This window comes from Musca vetustissima, unplaced genomic scaffold, assembly GCF_032173495.1.
Source record: "Musca vetustissima isolate MV318-11 ecotype Yass unplaced genomic scaffold, APGP_CSIRO_Mvet_v1 utg17366, whole genome shotgun sequence".
In the NCBI taxonomy this organism is placed as follows: domain Eukaryota; kingdom Metazoa; phylum Arthropoda; class Insecta; order Diptera; family Muscidae; genus Musca; species Musca vetustissima.
The window spans coordinates 1-19,444 of record NW_026876667.1 but is presented as its reverse complement, the minus strand read 5'-3'; the positions used below and the strand labels follow the sequence as shown (position 1 = coordinate 19,444).

The 19,444-nt window shown below is 34.1% G+C and overlaps 1 protein-coding gene across 1 annotated transcript; it reads right to left on the bottom strand.

Moving 5' to 3' along the window:
- Positions 1–15,244: 15,244 nt before the first annotated feature.
- Positions 15,245–16,773, bottom strand: LOC133321231 (E3 ubiquitin-protein ligase RNF220-like). The gene is made up of 2 exons (XM_061530319.1): positions 16,339–16,773; positions 15,245–16,234 (listed from the first exon to the last, which is right to left on the bottom strand). The coding sequence occupies exons 1-2, from the start codon at positions 16,771–16,773 to the stop codon at positions 15,245–15,247; spliced, it is 1,425 nt and encodes a 474-aa protein (XP_061386303.1).
- Between the last annotated feature and the right edge of the window lie 2,671 nt (positions 16,774–19,444).

Here is a 19,444-nt window from a genome sequence, read left to right as displayed (position 1 = left end):
TAACTCTGGACTAAAAGTACAAAATTTCCCGACGCTTACACCTCTAATTAATGAAGACATGAGAGTAGTCTTAGCTGATCATGTGTCATATTGGTCACAGTCCATATGATGGACACGTGTTACATATTGGCCTTCCAATTCCTGCTCAATACGAATTGGGGCGGTTGCACCACCCTTATTTTAGCAGTGCTAAAACTAGTCGTGTTCATCTGGTCAGCTATTCTACTGCCTAGGCGACTTTATCTTCAAAAAAAATCTATTTAGACCTGCTATCTAGACCCTGAAGATCTCTCCTAGATGTACCAGGATGGGGGAAGTCTGCCCCAATAGACTATGGCAGAAGTTTTCCCGTCAAAACACACAAACTCGGTACTGAATTACCAATTAGGTTTCATCTCGAGATCTCGATCAGCAGATATAAATCTAGCGTCTGCAGATGTAATAGTATCATGGAATTTCATTTCTGCTATCCGTACATCAGAACATATGGAAAGTTCTCTCAAATGATGGTTGGTTACCTTCGTAAACAGAGTGAGAGGCAAAGTCGGTGAATCGCCTCACAAACATGGACAACTCGGGGGTTAGAACCTGGTAGGTTTTTAAAAAGTGTTTGTTCTCGGATCATAGGATGATGATACTATTCCAGAGCAACGCTGAAGCCTAATAGGAACACTCGGAAGACGAACTGGAATAATTTCAAAGCTAAAACAACATCGCTATCCAATGTTCATAACTATCTCAAAATGATTGAGGATCTTGAGAAAGCGGTGAACGAGGTTACTCGACCTCTTCTGAGGAGCTATAAAGCTTCCTTTCCTTAACATACCCAGGGAGGAAATCTCAATTCAATAGGTACACAAGTGAAATCGTGAAGGCTAAATGTAGGTCTTGGATTTGCTAAAGTGAATCAATATCTAAAGATCCTAAATTAATAGGTAATATTAAGTGAACTAATGGAACGTGGACCTACCCTGGGAGAGAGTATTTTGATATTTTATCTTCGACCCACTTGCCGATGTGCAAGATGTGTGGCGATGTGCAACCAACAAGTCGACATATGATTCGAACGGAGGAGGATGAGAAGCTGATAGTAGATAAGGCTGTTAATAGCTTCCAGCCCTGCAAATCCCTTGGGCCAGATGACATAATACCGGTCATGTTGCAGTATGCAGATGATCGTGTATTGGACACACTACAAGTGATGTTTAAGACTTGCATGAAATTATCGTACATACCAAGTCTATGGAAAGAGCTGACTATAGACCGATTAGCCTTTTTTCTTTTCTACCCAATACACTAGAGAAAGGTTACTAGTAGACATCGAAATTACAAACTCCTTCGAATAGGATATGCAAAATCCAACTCGTCTACATCCAGTCGATGAGTAGGTGGAATGTTTCGATGTGTTTTTCACGGCTTTTTTCCAGGATTTGGCGCATTTAACAGACCCATCCGCTCATAGTTGTTTAAAGCAAAGGCATATAAAAGTGAGCCTACTAATGGTTCGCGCAAAAAGGGAAGACCAAGAATAAAATGGAAAGATCATGTGGAAAAACAGCGCTTAATATCGACGGACCTGGAAATCTTTTCTTAGCTCGGTTTATGGAACAAATATTATCTCTCGAGTCAGCTAAGTAAGTAAGGTGAAATTTGATTATCATAAGATAACGATTGTAGTCTATGTCGATGATGTTGTCTTGATAATCGGCGGAAAATTTCTGCCGACAATTTCCGATATAACGCAGGATGTCTTTACTGGGCCCAGGCCGATGATAATTGGGTAAACACCACGAAGATAGAAATGGTATACTTTACTAAGAAACGTAAGATCCCAAACTTCCGCCTCCCATATTTGGGTAAAGTAGCCATAAACCTTTCCTTAGAAGCAAAAGGCCCCGGAAGACTGCTTCGACCACAAGCTAACATGGAAAGTTGAGGAGCGTGCTAAGAAAGGTCTAATAGCACTCTACTCTTTCAAATCTCTAACGGTTAAATTCCAGGCATCGATGTGTGTATTCTGAGAATCCGAAAAACGGAGACGTGGAGAATGTCGGCAACTTTAGTATCCTCAAACGATTTCAAATTGTGACTTAGATCGGAACACTCACATCAGTGACTATTATTCCTAAAAAGGAATCCTGTGCAGTGCCTATTTACCACTGGCTGTACTGACGATATATACAGACGGGTCGAAAATTGAGGAAGGCACTGATGATTAACTGCAAGCAATTAGCTATAAATATAAATATTTCTGTAGCATTTTTCAATTAGTAAAGAAAGCGGCTCAAGGATATTAAGTCGAGTACTAAAAATTCAAAAGAGTTTCTTGACTGTGCTCTAAGTAAATCAATAGAATGAGTAAACGAATCGGATCGAGGGAGATCGCAGTTGTCGGTCTATTGATTGAGGGATCTGTACGACCTCCAATTGGCTATTTCATTAGCGTAATCCGGAAGAGATACATCGAGGAAGTCTGCAGCATATGGCCAGCGGATGCGGGATTTATCTAGAGTGAGTCCAGACATGCTAAACTAACCAACAAATCTCCACTCTGCCAAGAAGCCTACCATTCCACACATAATGATACATTAGTATCCGTTATGAATTTATTATCAATACAATATGACCTTGTGGGTGTTAACTATCGTGTGTCTAGTTACTTCCTTGGTAAATGTATACTTTCAGAATCTGGCAGATATTTTCCCAATTATCTGTTCAGAGTAAAAAATCGACCGTTCTCATGATTTCGATCAGGTGCAGATACATTTATCCCTTCAGTTATGGACTTGTAGGAATTTATTACCCTATGCCTGACACTTTTCCCGATATGAAAATATTTTCTTGTCAATTTTTTTTTTAGTTCAGAGTAAAAAATCCGACATTTTAAATGTTTTTTAATGGTGATATTTGCTTGGAAATAAATTTACAATACGATCTTAGGGTCGAAGTAAAAATTGGGATTTTTTTTAATTCTGTGTCCGATTTTTTTTTCAGTAACGATTATACTCCCAATTCAACTGGGGATTTGAGCCTACAACTTACAAATTATTTGGATCTGTATTATTCCACTAATTGAAACCAAAAAAAAATCTCCTCATTTTCGGTATACAAAGTAGATAAGCATAAACCTAGCAATCTCATATCAATTGACGTTTATTTTTGTTCTTATCGGGTTTTCAAAAATAAAATTTAGCAAGCCTACATTTTCATTGTTTTTATCAATTTCAAAAGAAAATAACCTACTTTAAAAAAATATCTTTAGATTTTTATCTAGAAAAATATAGGTATATGACCCATCAGCTGTTATGAAAAAAATAGCATTGTCAGATGCCGGTGATAAGGAATGGGTTATAATCAGATAACAAACACATTAGACATTTGGTCTGGATGTTGAGTCATATATATATATATATATATATATATTTAACTCTAAAAATTGGTAAATTGAAAAAGTATATAAAGAAAATCAATTCTAAAGTGGCATATTTCAGATTATAGCATTTTTGAGAAAATTACACTTTCATAAATTTTGATACCACATCTTAAAAACTCTTTAAATCAGCCGGTAGATTGCGCAAAGATGGCTATTACTATTAAATGAAAAATTCTTCGAAAAAATTCACACATAAAAATCGAAATTGCTCTTCACAGTACAAATGTTTGAAATGTGATCGACTTATACACTTATACATTGTAATTAGCACAATCCAGGCCTGTGTTAACAATGTTTGAAAAATTTTATATGTGATATTTTTAATCTGGCTGCTATTATCAACATATACATATTAGGTCAAGGCAATCTCATTGATATCAATTATAATCGAATGGTTTTAAACATGTAGTGGGCAAGCCCATTTTTTTAGATGCTGACAAAAGCTTTGACGACGAGCTCGAGGATTTTTTTTTTTAATTTTTATACCCTACACAACTATGTTGTTAGGGTGTTATAGCTTTGTAGGTTATAAAAATGGACTCAAAACATTATTTTTGTGTGTTTTACTGACAGCTCCAGAGAACACAATAATGACCTTAACATCACGAAATTTTGAACTGAAAAAGGGATTTGCCCATGAAACAATCGTGGTCCTTTTTAGGTGATATTTAGGGCATGAAATGGACTAAAACATAGTTTTGACTGTTTTTCTAGTCGCTCTGTTCATTCTAATTAATTTGACCAATTATTTAGAATACCTACTCCGAAAATGATTAGTCAATATTTAGCGGATCAAAAGAACCAATAATTTTGTTTACCTCGTGAAAACATAAATTAAAAGAGATGTCAAGATGGTGAGAAACTGGTTGCAAATATCGCGAAATATTGCCCAGGCTCGAATATAGATACGCAGAGCGTTTCACAGATCTATACGTAGATCTCAAACATTCTTATGAAAGATGTCACATGAATTATGATCGAAATAAACGCTATTATGCTCAGCCAAATATTCCTGTAAATATCCGCATTTTGCGCCCAAATATAGGATTCTTACTATGAGTAAGTCCTTTAAGTATTTTAAGAATATAAATAGTGCTGTAACATAAGTACAATATAACAAGCGATGCTTACTATAAACCGGACAACGAACAACCTTAAGAGGTCGTTTTATCCTTCCATTTCCAATTGAAAATAAACATTTTAAGTTGATTGCAGTACGTTTTGGGTTGAGTGTTCTTGATTTCGGGTTTAGTAAACGACGTGTAAACTCTCAGAAAAGATTTGCTATGGACTATGCTTGTAATTCGATTGATAAATTTTGCCCTGAACACACCAATACCACTGAAAAATAAATTTATTATTTAATTATTGAAATTTAAGAGTTAAAGGTTTATTACCTTTTTCCAACATTTTGTTAAATCGCAATCGGATTACAAATGCCACAATTCAAGAATTAGATAGAACATGTTTTTTAATAGAACAAGAACATGTTCCACTCTACATGCTGCATACGAACGTACAAAAAGGCAAAATTCTATGTACCACAGCACAGCGGAACAAGGGAACACCAACTTTTTTGAAACATTTTTTATCTATGTCCGAAGATAATAGGTTATTTTCATAAAATAGTTTTATTACCCAATCCATTTCTTTATCTAAATAATTTCTTTTCTGATTTTTGAGAAGAAATCTTCCCCCCAGAGGGACATTGGACTGATAGGCTAGAATTACAAAGTCCGACGAGAGTGGACAGCGGATTACAAAAGACTAATATGATTTATTACACTTGATAACCACTATAAATATATTATAAACATACCTAACCCTCTATTTTATTAATTTTCTGTTTCATTTCTTGTAGAAAATCCTATAAAATCACCAATTTTACTTGCAAAATTGTCTGTTGTCTGCGTCGTTTATCAATTAAAACAGCTGTTCACAGAGAAATAATTGACAACTCTCTCTCTCTCTTCAATCAGCTCGCGTCTCATTATGTACTCTGCGTACTCCCCAATCAATGAGTTATTGACGTGTTATTGTTAAAAGTTCCCTCTTTCATTTTGCACTATTTAAAGATAAAAAATCATAGATTACTTCCAAAAATACTAGAAATATATTATTGATATACAAAGTCCACTATTTTATTAATTTTCTTTTTTATTTATTGTAAAAATCCTCAAAAATCAGAAATTTTACTTGCAAAATTGTCTGTTTATCAATTAAAAAAACTGTTTGCAGAGAAATAATTGACACTCTCTCTCCCTTCAATCATCTCACATCCCATTATGTACTCTGTGTACTCCCCCAATCAATGAGTTATTGACATGTTTTGTTGTTGTATCCCCCCGTTAATCGTCATGTTAAGGGATCTCATCTAATGCACTCACATTTAGTGTCATTAATGACGATGACATTACTCTTGCATTTGTCTAGCTCAAGTTGTCAAAAAAAGGCGGCAAAGATGTCAAAAATTAACAAAAAACTATTTGTTTGTAACTTTTCGTAAGTTATTGATTAATCATTTGAAAAAAATATACAAAATTATGTTTAAATTTTATAAAATGTATTCCATTGTTTCTGTTTCCTTTTGCTTATGAAGAAATGGCTGTAGAATAATTGCAAAACAATTGTAGAAGAATAATTTTTGCAACTCGAAGTGAAGTTATGTTATGTGTCAAAGTGAAATTTTGTAATTTGCCAAAATTATCACAGAAAAACATCGTACCACTTGAATTATATTTTTTTAATTATTAATTCGTGTTGTTGTAGTTTTCACATATTTTTTTAATGAAAATTAACCTTTTTGGGTTTTTCATATAAGGACTTTCACTGAATGGGAGTAAGTATTTGCAAAAATGATTTTCTTTTTCCGAATTTTATCTTTGTTTTCTCTCACGAAATAGTGGTTTTAATTTGTAATTTATTTCACAGATCCCAAAACAAACAAAAAATTAAATATAAAAAAATTGAATATTACATATTGTTGTTTTCACATTTTTTTTTTTTTTTTTTTAAATGAAAATGAAACACTTCATGGTTTTTCCTACAAGTATTTTTTTATGCAATTTTTTCTAAAAAAAAATATTAAAAACAATATGTTATTATTTTTCTCACGGTTTTTTAAAATATTTCACTTTTTTTTGCCACAACATAAAATTTCACTTATTAATCTGACGGATACAGGAAACCACAATTGCAACAAAAACGAACCGAACAACACCAACATGGAAAAAAATTGCATTTTTCGTTAGAACTTTCTATAAAACTCCAAAAAGCGAAATATGGTGTTTGTAAAGTTGGGGTGGGGAGGGATTTGGCCCTTTAACTGTTTCACATGGTTTCAAGCACACACACGAATTTTTCATTGATTTTATTTTTAATTAATTTTATTAAATATTTTTTTTTGCACATCATGATTTTTAATTAGTTGACATTGTTGTTGTTATTTTTCTACGGAACATTTGAACAAAAAAAGAAAACATTCTTGTGTTATTTTAATTTTTTAATTAATATTTATGACCCATGTATTTTTTAGTTTTATAGTTATTTTTTATTCTATCCAGTAAATTTGGAATTTTCGAGATGGCGTCGGAGAGTGTGGAGCTTCACATTCTTCGCGTATGAATATTGTGGGGTAAACGCGATTTTGGCGACCGGTCACTTATTCGCTTACTTTCGTACCGATTGGATTTCTTCGTCTAACTGGCGCGCGGCTTTGCAATTTTTTGCTTTTGCACTTCCTTATGGTGGCGGTGATGCATTTTCTTATGAAATGTTCTAAATGTTCTCACTTGTTGTTGTGGTTGTTGGGTATTCTTTATGTTTTTCCACTTCTTTTTCTTCTTCCTTTTCTACGTTTAAGAATCAACTTGATTTTTTTTTAACTGATTGTTGTATTCCTTTTTGTTTCCTTGCTGTGTTGTTTGTTGTTGCTGTTGTTGTTTATTTTATCTTTTCAAAGAACCCTTTTTCACAAGAATACAAAATAAAAACACAGATTCACACATACACAATGCATCTTCTTCATTTTGTATATTTGTATGGAACAATAAACCGACAAAAAAATATGGGTACAAACTTTAAGGAAGATTCCAACTAAACTTTTATCTCGCTTCCATTCTTTATTTTTTCTTCTTCTTCTTCTTTTCAAACCTTTTTTCCAATTCAAAATTTCTTAGAATTCTTTGGAAATACAAAATCACAGATTCCTTGTTTTCATTTTTTTTCTTTTTTCGTTTGACACACAGAACACGACGGCAAACGAACAACAACAACAATAATGTGTTATGGCCCTCAATAAGAGTATCAGTACTGCGCTTATGTGGGTGAGAGGGGGGAGCGAGTGCAGAGAAACACACAACCTCACTCACTAACCAACTTTATATTTTTAATGTTGCAAAAATTGCGACGGCTTTGTTGTTTTAGCACAAACCGAAATCAAAAAACTGAAAGCACACACGGAATTAACGACATGGCAAACCAACTAAACGAGCCACGGCAGGCAGGCATCGAGCGTTCGGCGACTAACGGCGGACATGTTTACATTTGCTTGTGTATGTGTTTGTGTGTGCGCATCAAACACAACAGAGCAGCAAGGCAGAGGGCAAACAAGCCATGCAAACAGACACACACCAAAAACAACAAATGACAACGGCGGCAACGTCAGCGGCAGAGACGTTCTAGATGACAACAATGCACACGATAACGTCACGACGAGCAAACACGACAAAAACAACAACAATAATAATAAACAAGCAAACCACTTCAAAGCAAATCCCCAACAAATACAACAACAAAAAGTAACTTTTCAAGTTTTCACTTTTTTGTTTTAATCACTTTTTTCGTTTCGTATTTATCCCCCCACAAACACAAAGAGACAGCGATGTCAAACACACTCACACACACCAGTTTGTACTCCACTTTATTCTTTCTTCTTGTTGTTTTCTTTTTGTTGTTGCTCACTTTTTTCGGTATTATTTGCGTAAACCAGCAAGCAAACCAAGCCATCCAGCCAGTCAGCTATTTGTATTCGTCGTTCAGCGCCATCATTACAATTAACAACAAAAAATTCATTCATTTATACGCACTACATTTTTGGGGTGTTTACTCTTTACGTATAGGTTTTTTATTTTTCTTTTGTTTATTTGCATGTTATTTCTTTAATTGCATTTTTTCTTCTTCATATTCACTTCACTTTTTCATCTCTTTAAAGAGTTTTTTTATTTTTTGTTTTTCATGTGTACATTTTCATTTATCCGTCGTAGTAGGTTGTTGGTGCCTTCATTGTAGTACGAGTTGTGTTGCACGACTCAGTGTAATGAACGAACGGAACTATTTTCAATTCATTCGTTTAACTAGTTCCTTTCGTTCATATAGTTCAATTGATTCTTTTGAATTGATTTTCTTGTTTTGGTCTTTTGACATTTCAATTAGTTTAGGGATTTGTAAGTCGACATTAGACCAATTGATAAGAGGGCGTTATGGTTTTTTCAATGAGAATTTAAAGAATATTTTCTAGAGGACTATCAGACATATAGACGTGGATTTTTTAAGTATATTTTCTAGATTACTAGACGTGGATTTTAAAGAATATTTACTAGAGGACTATCATAGATATAGGCGTGGATTTTTTAAGTATATTTTCTAGAGGACTAGACGTGGATTTTTAAAGAATATTTACTAGAGGACCAGGCTTGCGTTATGTTTTTTTCAATGAGAATTTAAAGAATATTTTCTAGAAGACTAGGCGTGGATATATAAAGAATATTTTTTGGAGGACTATCAGAGATGTAGCCGTGAATTTTTTAAGTATATTTTCTAGAAAACTAGACGTGGATTTTTAAAGAATATTTACTAGAGGACTATCAGAGATGTAGCCGTGAATTTTTTAAGTATATTTTCTGGAGGACTAGACTTGGATTTTTAAAGAATATTTACTAGAGGACTAAGCCTGGATTTTTGAAGTATATTTTCTAGAGGACTATCAGACAAAGACATACACTCGTAAAGACTGGACCATGATGCAATTATAAGGTGATGTCTCAAAACAAAGACCTTTGTTTTTGTCTCGACCATCTGTCAAATTTTTCCTTATAATATTTCACATAGTTGGCAACAATGCACATTCGAATTCAAGTAGAAATTACGCACATTGAAAGCTAATGAAGACACCAGCTGATCTAAATGGACTACCTATTCATTGTGCCATGGACTGGACAAGATGCATTTTCCAATATTAGTGTCAAATTTGCTTTAAAGAGGGCTAGTCATTTTAATGGAAAATGCACTTTTTGAAGTTCTCTCATCAATTAATGTTAATTATTTTGAAAAATATGGTTACCAAAGTTTAAGATTGCATGAAATTATTATTTTTTTTGCGTGCTTTATTTGATAAGTTTATGGCCTATCGCGATGAACTGAAACAAAAGACACGCGAAGAGTTTAAATCAATTGCTGTCTTCCCCTGCAATCTTAACATACTGTTGTGACCCCATTGTCATGGGTGTAATGGTCGAAAATGGTATTGTGAAAGTTTGTACGCCGATTTGTGTTCCGAGCAAGGAGATTGTCGATATTGGCATTGTCACCTCAATCGAATCAAATCACAAACAATTGGAAACGGTCAAGAGATTTGCGTTAAAATTGAACCCATACCCGGTGAATCACCAAAAATGTTTGGCCGCCATTTTGATGCAGATGATATGTTGGTTAGCAAGATTTCCCCGTCAAAGTATCGATGCTTGCAAGGATTATAGTACGTTCACATTTAACCGAATTTCGTTAACCCAGTGGTGCTCTAATGTTTGAACTGAAGAAACTTTTCCAAATTGTATACATTTTTAATTTGAGTACATGTCTGACTCTTGTATAATCTAGGATTATTGGCTTCGCACAAAAATTAACAAAAAAGTGGAAATTCGCCTATTTTTTGACTAAAAAACTAAGTTAAAAAATAAGGAAGTTCTTCAGCGGTTGGCTTTATCCTAGTTCATACGAGAGCTATACACTCCCAGAGAAACATGTCAAAATTTGGAACCGATTGGATTATTAGTTTTTGAGTTATCGTGCCCGCCATTCGTAAAACACTGCTTCGAGAAAAATGCGTTTAAAGTTTGAGAATCGCTCTTGCCGTCACTTGATCTTCAAGTGTTCTTGAGATTTTCACTTGAAATTTCGTAGGGACATTCAAGACTTAGAGTAGATTCGAAATAAATCAAAAACATTTTGACACCGAGAAGGGGGACTTTGGTGCACCATTTACATAAAATCTGATAAAACTCATGGCATAATAATAGAAGGTAACATGGTATGATAATAGAAGGTAACAGCAAGTGTTGTTGTACAAAAAACGATACAACAATCACATGGAAATTTGTTGTTGTAAGTTCTACTAGTGTCAACTCATTTGACAGAAAAATGTAAACAAACAAACAAATTATCATCAAATTATTTTTATTTTGAAAATTAAATATTTTCGAATCCTCAAAATAAAAATTGAAAAAACATGAATGAAAATCTATCAAATTTATATTTCTATCTAGTCCACATCTTTCCTATAATTGAGCCATTGCCATATATATGTGTAACACATATGAAAATGCTGGGAATAGCGAGTTATTCCTTGAAGAAAGATTTGCTTCCTCAAACTTTCCCAGCAGGCAGATTGAGTAAATTGAATACAGGAGCACATTTAATAAACAACAATTTCAAATTGTATGCGTTCCCAATTTTCCTGTTGGGTGATTTTTAAAAACATAATTTGTCAAATTCATATTGAGACTAGTATTACGTTGGAATCAAATCAGCTGGGATTTGCTGTTACCTTTTATAATTGGACCTATACTGTACCCTATGTCAAATTCCGTGCAAATCAAAATATATGTAGGGACTTTGGTGTCTCATTTACCTTAAATCGGAGGAAATTTATATATGGATGCTATATCTAAATCTGAACCGATTTTCTCGAAACTTAGTACATATCATTCTGGACCTAATTCTGTACCCTATGCCAAATTTCATGCAAATCGAAAGATATATAGGGACTTTGGTGCCCCATTTACCCTAAACCGGACGAATATATATATGGGTGCTATATCTAAATCTGAACCGATTTTTCTTCAATTGCAAAGGGTTCGGTCTTGGGCCAAATAAGTGAGATGTGCCAAATTTCATCCAAATCCGATCATAAATATCACACGTACTTCGTTTACAATTTAACATCTACAGGATGCATAAATCGACTCTATCTCGTTTCCTTTTGCCTGTTAGCGGGTACCTACAATTTTACTTCAAATGACAATAAAGGGCTAAACAGAATGTTCGCGTTGAGCGTTTTTTGTTATCGCGTTAACGCACGCAAAAAGTTAAAATATATTTAACTCCGAAGCGCAGCGCACAAAAAAATTCGGGCGTTTGTGTTATCGTTTCCTTGTGGTTGTTGTATTTTCGATAACACATAACGCAACGGATGGCTCAACGCGAGCATTCTGCTTAGCCCTTAAGTCATAATTATCGAGAAATATTGGCCAATATTTATACCAATTATTTGTTATAATATAAGCGTAAATGTATTCACGGATAGTAAAAAAAATCCACTTGTTTTTGGTACGTTTATGTGAATTCGTACCTTTTGTGAACAAAAAGTACACTAGTTACAAAATTAAAAATAGAACAACTCTAATAACTCTCAATTTACCAATGAGATAGAAAAAAACTCTCATGGCCAATGCCCCTGAACAATAGTGTAAAACCCCACTATGTTTTTGCAGTTCATCATGTTAGGGATTTGTAAGTCGACTTTTGAACAATGAGTTATCGGAATTTTTAATAAATATATTTTCAATCAGTTATAATCGTAAAATTTAAAGAATATATTTGAGGGATCCAGAGCGTTATATATATATATATATATATATATTAATTTCTAGAGGACTATCGCGTGGATTTATTATGATTATTTTCTAAAGGATATTGACTGTATTTTTTAAAGAACTTCTAAGATTGAAGATTTTTTTACGTCAACGAATTTAAAGAGGATTTTGTAAAAATATTTTATAAGGATCCTGGTTAGGATTTTTCTTAGAAAAGTTTTTAAGAATACGGGCGAGGACTTTTATACAAAATATATTTTTAAGGATACCAGCGATAGTTTTGTCAGAATATTTTTCCTAAGAATTTTTCTTAAGAATATTTTTTAAGGTTACATGCGATGGATTGTCGGAATCTTTTAAAGATCGCGGAGTAGAGGCAGCGATGGTCCGCGTGACGAATTTTTAGGTTTTCGACTGTCAAAAAGGTGTAAACGTCAAAAACGTCATATACTTGTATAAAATGTAATTAATGTAGTAAACGTCATTTATTTGAATATTATCACTATATACAATTACTTTCAAGAATATATATTATTTATACATATATCTGACTATTCCTTACTAGAACTGATAAAAAATTCTAAACTTTTTGGAGAAGAAAATTTTGAAATTTGATATGGATTTGAGAAAAGAATACGCAATTTCCAAATTGACTAATGCAAATAGCTATTTTGTCAAAAACCTAATGGTTTTGGGTGGGTTTACGACGTTTCTGACGAATGTATTATACGTCGTAAATGTATGTCATTTATGTCACTCTTTCCGACGGACCATCTCTGAGTAGAGGATTTTTCAGAAACATGTTTAATGATTGTTAAGAACATTTTTTGGTGTGAGGATTTTTATGGATATTTTTTTAAGGCCCATACGAAGTTTTTTAGGAAGATTTTGAAGGGTTCCACGCATTTTTAATGATTTAGGTGAGGAACTGTTATGAACACTTTTAAAGGATACATGCGAGGATTTTGAAAAAAAAAAATATTTTAATAAGGATTCAGGCTATTTAAGAATTTTCGTTTTTTTTTTTTAAGAATACGGGCGACAAGTTGAAAAGAATAATTTTAAGAACACCAGGGAGGATTTTGTAAGAAATTCTCGAGAATATTATTTAGGGATAAAGGCGAAGATTGGTAGAATTTTTTTAAAGATCCCCGAGTGAACATTTTTCAGGAATATTTTTACTGATCTTGGAAAAGATTTTTACGAATGTTTTTGCAAAATATTTATTAGTGTTTATTACGAATTCAGTCGAAGATAATTTTTAGAACATTTTGAAGGTTACAGGCCGATAATTTATTGACAAATCTTTTCTAAGTATCTAGTATAGTATAGTATTTTTTTCGATCCATGTGAGAATTCCTTAGAAGAATATTTTTGAGGGATCTCCTGGATCTTTTTTGAGGATTTTTTTAAGTATTGTTTTAATTAGTACGGTTTTTAGAATTTGTGAAGAATGTGGATGACATGAATGTGAATGAAATATTAAGACTATTTTTGTTATTTATTTCTGTTCTTTAGGTTTATTGTTGCTGTTTTTATTATTTATTATTATTTTTATTTATTGTAACTGCACTGATGAAGTCTTAAAAGCTAAACACAATTGTATTTTTTCGTTTATATATCTCTATAAAATACCTGTTTTTTATGTTTGTTATAACCATTAAAATTACGAAGTTAAAATGATTTTAAAATTTAAAAATCAAATACAACATGTTCTCTACATACTACAGAATCATGAAAAATATATATCGAATGATATACACAGTATATTAATATAGCTCTGCAAAAAAAAAAAACTATAATTTACAATTAATGGAATACATATCTTACGCTAAATATTACAAAAAAATTGTGGAAAGAATAATAAAGAATAAATTAATAAAAAAAAAACAAACAAAAATAAAATTAAAACAATTCATAGCATAGAGAAGCGTGGGCGTGGGGGCGGTTCTAGTGAAGGATTACCAAACGTTATTATTTTTGAGAGATGATTTTTTAATTGAAATTTCAAAGTAATTGGAAACATATATTTATGTATACAGGAGTTGTGAATGTATAATCTGATAATATTTTGCAACCTAAAAAAATATAGGCAAGTTTCAAATTATATTTTTTAATGCCGGACATATTGCGGTTATATGGGCCTATAATAATATGTTGGCCTTTAAATGCGGTAAATTGATTTCGCCGTTTTAGGGGGATCATTGTCCTCAAGAGGAGGGCATTTTATCATCACAGAGCCCAAAATTTATAATTACAATAATTTTGGATAGAAAAAAAACGAGGCCACGACCTTTAAAATGTAAAAAAATTTCGAAACCCCTTATAGGGAGACTATGTCCAAACCTACTTTGAATGTTTTCATTTTGGAGGTTTTGCGTTCTCCTGCAAACCGATCTTTTAGGGTGACACTTTATACATTTTTGCTATGTCAGCACATGGACCAATTTTGAAAATTTTCTGTCACGAGGTGTTTAAATTCGAAATAGCTAATTATAGTATTTTTTCAATAAAAAAAAACATAGTGGTTCGCGTTTCCACAGTGGGGTCTACGATCCAAAACGACCCGAGTCACCTCAGTCCATTGTGTAAAAGCAATAGGGCTGTTACAACAACATGGTGGTTCGCCATGGACCTTTATTAACCATTTAGCGAGAAGACTGTGTAGGATTTTTTTTTTAAAGATCCCTGAGGTGAGGATTTGTGGAGATTTTCAATGAATCTGCACTCCCAGCTTTCATCTAGTATCTGGGTTGCATACATTGGCACAATATCAGATTACACATTCAATATGATCGCTTGGGTTACATAAATACGTAACTCTTCTCGTTTACCAAAAATCGCCTTTTTTTAATTCCAAATTTGTTTTTGGAAATTGGAAAAATCTCTTCGGAGAACCACTTCCCGACTTTTTCACTTCACTGTTTTTTTGCAAACCTTCTTACATATAGATGCGTCTTAAATCTTTGGGTGTTGTAATTAAATTACACTGGGGACACAGTTTACGGGCGCCCAACGAACGTAACCAACATTGTTCACAATGGACATGCCAACAGGCCACCGAAATTGCCGGATTCCGATAGTCATCCAAACAGATGAGACATTTATATTTTCCGGGTATGTACTGTTGTTCGTTGTGACGCAACTTGGCCTTTAGGGAATCAATAATTTGTTGATATTGAGCAGGCGTTTTGGGTTCGTTTTGAACGTCGTTGTTTAGAACGTCCGCCACCAGAGCTGAGGAGCACGAGGATGCTGTTGTCTGTGGCAACATTGTGGATGATGATGACGGTGTGGTTGTTGTAGATGCCGTCGCTTGGTATTCTATACTAATGTCATTATTTTTAATTATAGTCGAGGACGATGACGAAGCGGCGGAGGAAGATGTATTCAAATTGCAACTATCTGTGGTGTTAGTGTTTGTCGTCCGGTTGGTCGAACAAGTCTGCGAAGTACCTGCCGTAATCAAACGCCGCATGTACGATGTGACATCACTTTCATCCTCATCCATGATGTGTGAGGGTATGACATCATTTTCACCATATTGTGATGGACCATATATGTGGGTATCATCTTCATCCACATTGAGATCTTCTTCATCCTCATCTGCTGCCGCTGCTCCATTCAGACGATTGCTGCTGCTACCACTACCATTGGTAATAATTTGACCAATGCCTATGGCAGCATAGCCACCTTGTAGTAAACTTGAGACACGTATACGTTTCTGTCCGGCCCATTCATATTCTTCGTATTCCTCGCCAGGTTCATCATCGTTACTGGAATGATCATCGGCACTGTTGCTGCGTCCATTTGCGGTGCGATTACTGCGACGCAAACACTCTTCGGCATGTTGTTGGATTTCATCTTGGGGGAAATTTACATTACACACAGGGCATGGATGTTCGGGTAGGACAGGACGTTTGCGGTTACGCTAAATAAAAGAAACAACAACAACAAGAGAAAATAGCAAAACTTGAATTTTACAACATCCTCTTCAAATGAAGCCATACAAAAAGAGATTGTTCTTCTACTCACCTTCATGCGTGACTGGCGGTTCCTTTGTACCCTTTGAAATACTGACCAGGGTTTACGTTTTTCATTGGCTGTTGCTGTTGTCGAAGATGATGATGATGTGGTTCCGGCATCATTTGATGATGATGTTGCCGTGTCCTCATGAGGATCCAATAGCTCATCCGAGGCAGTACTACGCATTGCTATCGCCGTTGTTGTTGTTATTGGCGTTTGTTTGAGACGTTGCATTTCTTCATTGACATGACCAGCCACTTCATGGGGCAACAATTTCTTATCACAATTTGGACATTCTATTGTCCCACCACTAACACTACCATTTCCCGGTTTCAATAAAGACAATGTTGATGATGGTATCGCCGCATTTGTTGTTATTGTTGTTGCTGTTACTGTTGTTGTTTTTGTGGTGATTAAATCTCTTGGCGTTTGTGCAGCAGCCATGGATGGATGGGATGGATTCTCGTCACTCACTCACAGTCAAATTCTTACAATTTCCATATGACAAGAATTAAATAATTAACACAATTAGCTAGGTAGACTTCGATATCGTTGTTTATTATTTCACAATTTGCAATATTTTGTTGATTGTTTAGATTTTTTGTGATTCTTTCGCAGTTTTTCAAATAAAGGCCAGCCAAAAGCTGCTGCTGTCAATGGGGCAGGGTTGCCATTACTATGGAATTTTTATTTACGAATAAGGTGTCAAAAAGTAACAAGAATAATTATGAATTTGGTTGCAAATGGAAGAATGCAAGATTAACGTTTCTTCTTCTTTAAATCGGTTAAAGTACTCACTGGGAATTGATAACAATACGACTAGAGTAGCATGGCGATACATTAAATTGCTAAACATATGTTTTTTTTTTTAAATAAATTTTAGCGTTATTTTGTATAAAACTTTTTAGAGAAATATTGCCAGGTCTTAAAAATTAATGGTATAGATGGATGAAATAAATTTTCCTTTGATTTCGTTGCTATTCATCGTGTTTTGATAACGAATTGAAATTGAAAAGAATTAATGCAAGATTAATGTTTCTTCTTCTTTAAATCAATTATAGTATTCACTAAGGATTGATAGCAAAACGTACATAACACTAAAGTATTACGGCGATACAGGGTTATTTTAAAAGGAATCGTTTAAATACATATATTGTCAGGTCCTGCGCTATTCATCGTGAGTTGATAACATAAGAATATGGATCTTATAGTACATTTACATTGTGCTTAAATTGTCAATTCCATACCATATATGTCAAATAAATTGATAAAGCAAATGAAATCGGTAATTCTGATTTACGTTATCACTCGGTTAAATCAAAATAGAAATAATTTGCACGCATAAAAATTATTGATATCGGTCCACTTTTGAGGATAGTCCCCATATAACATTAGCCCCCAATATTCTGTATTTTAGACACATTTTTCAGCCAAATTAGTTGTAATTTGTTACTTTGAGTTCCCATTGGCTGCCAAATCTTCATAGTGAAAACTACCGATATCGGTCCACTTTTTATGATAGACCCCATATAACGTTTCCATCATTATTCGGTATTTTTGGGGATTTTCGGTACGTCTTACCGAATTACTTGTAATTTGATAATTTGAGTTTCCATTGGGTAGCAAATATCCATACTAAAAATTATTAATATCGATCAATTTTTTTGGATAGCTCCCATATAGCGGTACCCCAAAATAATCGATATTTTGGAAATTTTGGCACGTTTTTTGGTACTTTGAATTCTCATCGGGAAGCAGACCTTTCAACAAAAAATTATCAATATTTATTCACCTTTTAAGGTAGCCCTCATAAAATGGTACCTCCCATTATTCGGTATTTTGGGAAGTTTGGACAAATTTTTAAACCGAAATGGCTGATATTTCTTAACCGCATTGGCTCTTTGGTACTTTGAGTTTGCATTGGGTTGCTAATCTCCCTACCAAAAACTATTGATATCGGCCCACTTTTGAGGATAGTCTGCATAAAGTGGCAGCACTTAATATTCAGTATTTCGGAAACATTGTGTTAGGTTTTTAACCGAATTGTCTGTTGTTTGGTTCTTTGAGCTCCCATAAGGTAGCAATTCCGATCTGCGATTGGCTTCGGTCCTGACTACCGGAGCGCTAAGAGTAATAGTAACATAGAAGGGAACGAGATAGCCCACGATCTTGCTCGAAGGGGCTCAAAATTGTCCAATCTTCCTATTGAGAGATCTGTGCAACCACCCATTGGCTATTTCATTGGCAACATCCGTTTGTTCTACGGCGAGGTAGTCGGTAACAGATGATCGAGAGAACCTGGTTGCAGAATCTCAAAAGCTATCTGGCCTCAATTCTCTCGCCGAAGAACTTCTTCGCTATTGGCACATAATAAAAGAGAGATCAAAATCATTGTGGGGATCATAACAGGTCACTAAAAGATTAAATCTCTCACTTCGAAATGGGACTCCAGCGGAGAGGATTACTGTCGTCTATGTGAGGACAAAGAACAGCTAGAAACAATTGAACATAACCTCTGTAGACATCCATCGCTGATTGGCAGAATACATAAACAGTATGGAAGATATGAAATTGATAATCTAGCCTTAACATATGGTCTGCTCCCGTACTGCAAGAATCTACAACTTTTTACTGCGATAACAAATTTTCATTTATGATATCGAAGAAAATAGTAAAATCGAGTAGATTCTTGCAGTACGGGAACAGACCAATAGGTAGCAATTTTTCCTATTAAAAAAATTTATTGATATCGGTCTACTTTTTAGGATAGTTCCATATAGCTGTATTATTATATCGTGTTTTGGGAATTTTGGACACGTTTTCTATCCGAATTGCCACAAATTTTCTTCCTACCAACAATTAACCATGGCATAGACCGTCAAGGTCCCAAACGATTATGGGTATTTCAAATGTCCAACTGAACAACATTTTTGGTCTGCTTCCCTTACTGCAAGAATCTTCTAATTTTTACGATGTTTTGATATCATAAATGGTCTGTTCCCGTACTGCAAGAATCTACTATTTTTTACTCCGATAACACTTTTTTCCTTTATGATATCGAAAAAAATAGTAAAATCGAGTAGATTCTTGCAGTACGGGAAAAGACCAAAAGAAA

Excerpts from the sequence above, each read along its gene's own strand:
- LOC133321231 (XM_061530319.1), bottom strand. The coding sequence starts at position 16,773 with ATGGCTGCTGCACAAACGCCAAGAGATTTAATCACCACAAAAACAACA. Across the intron at positions 16,235-16,338 it reads ACCGCCAGTCACGCATGAAG|CGTAACCGCAAACGTCCTGT; the intron begins GTGAGTAGAAGA and ends TCTTTTATTTAG.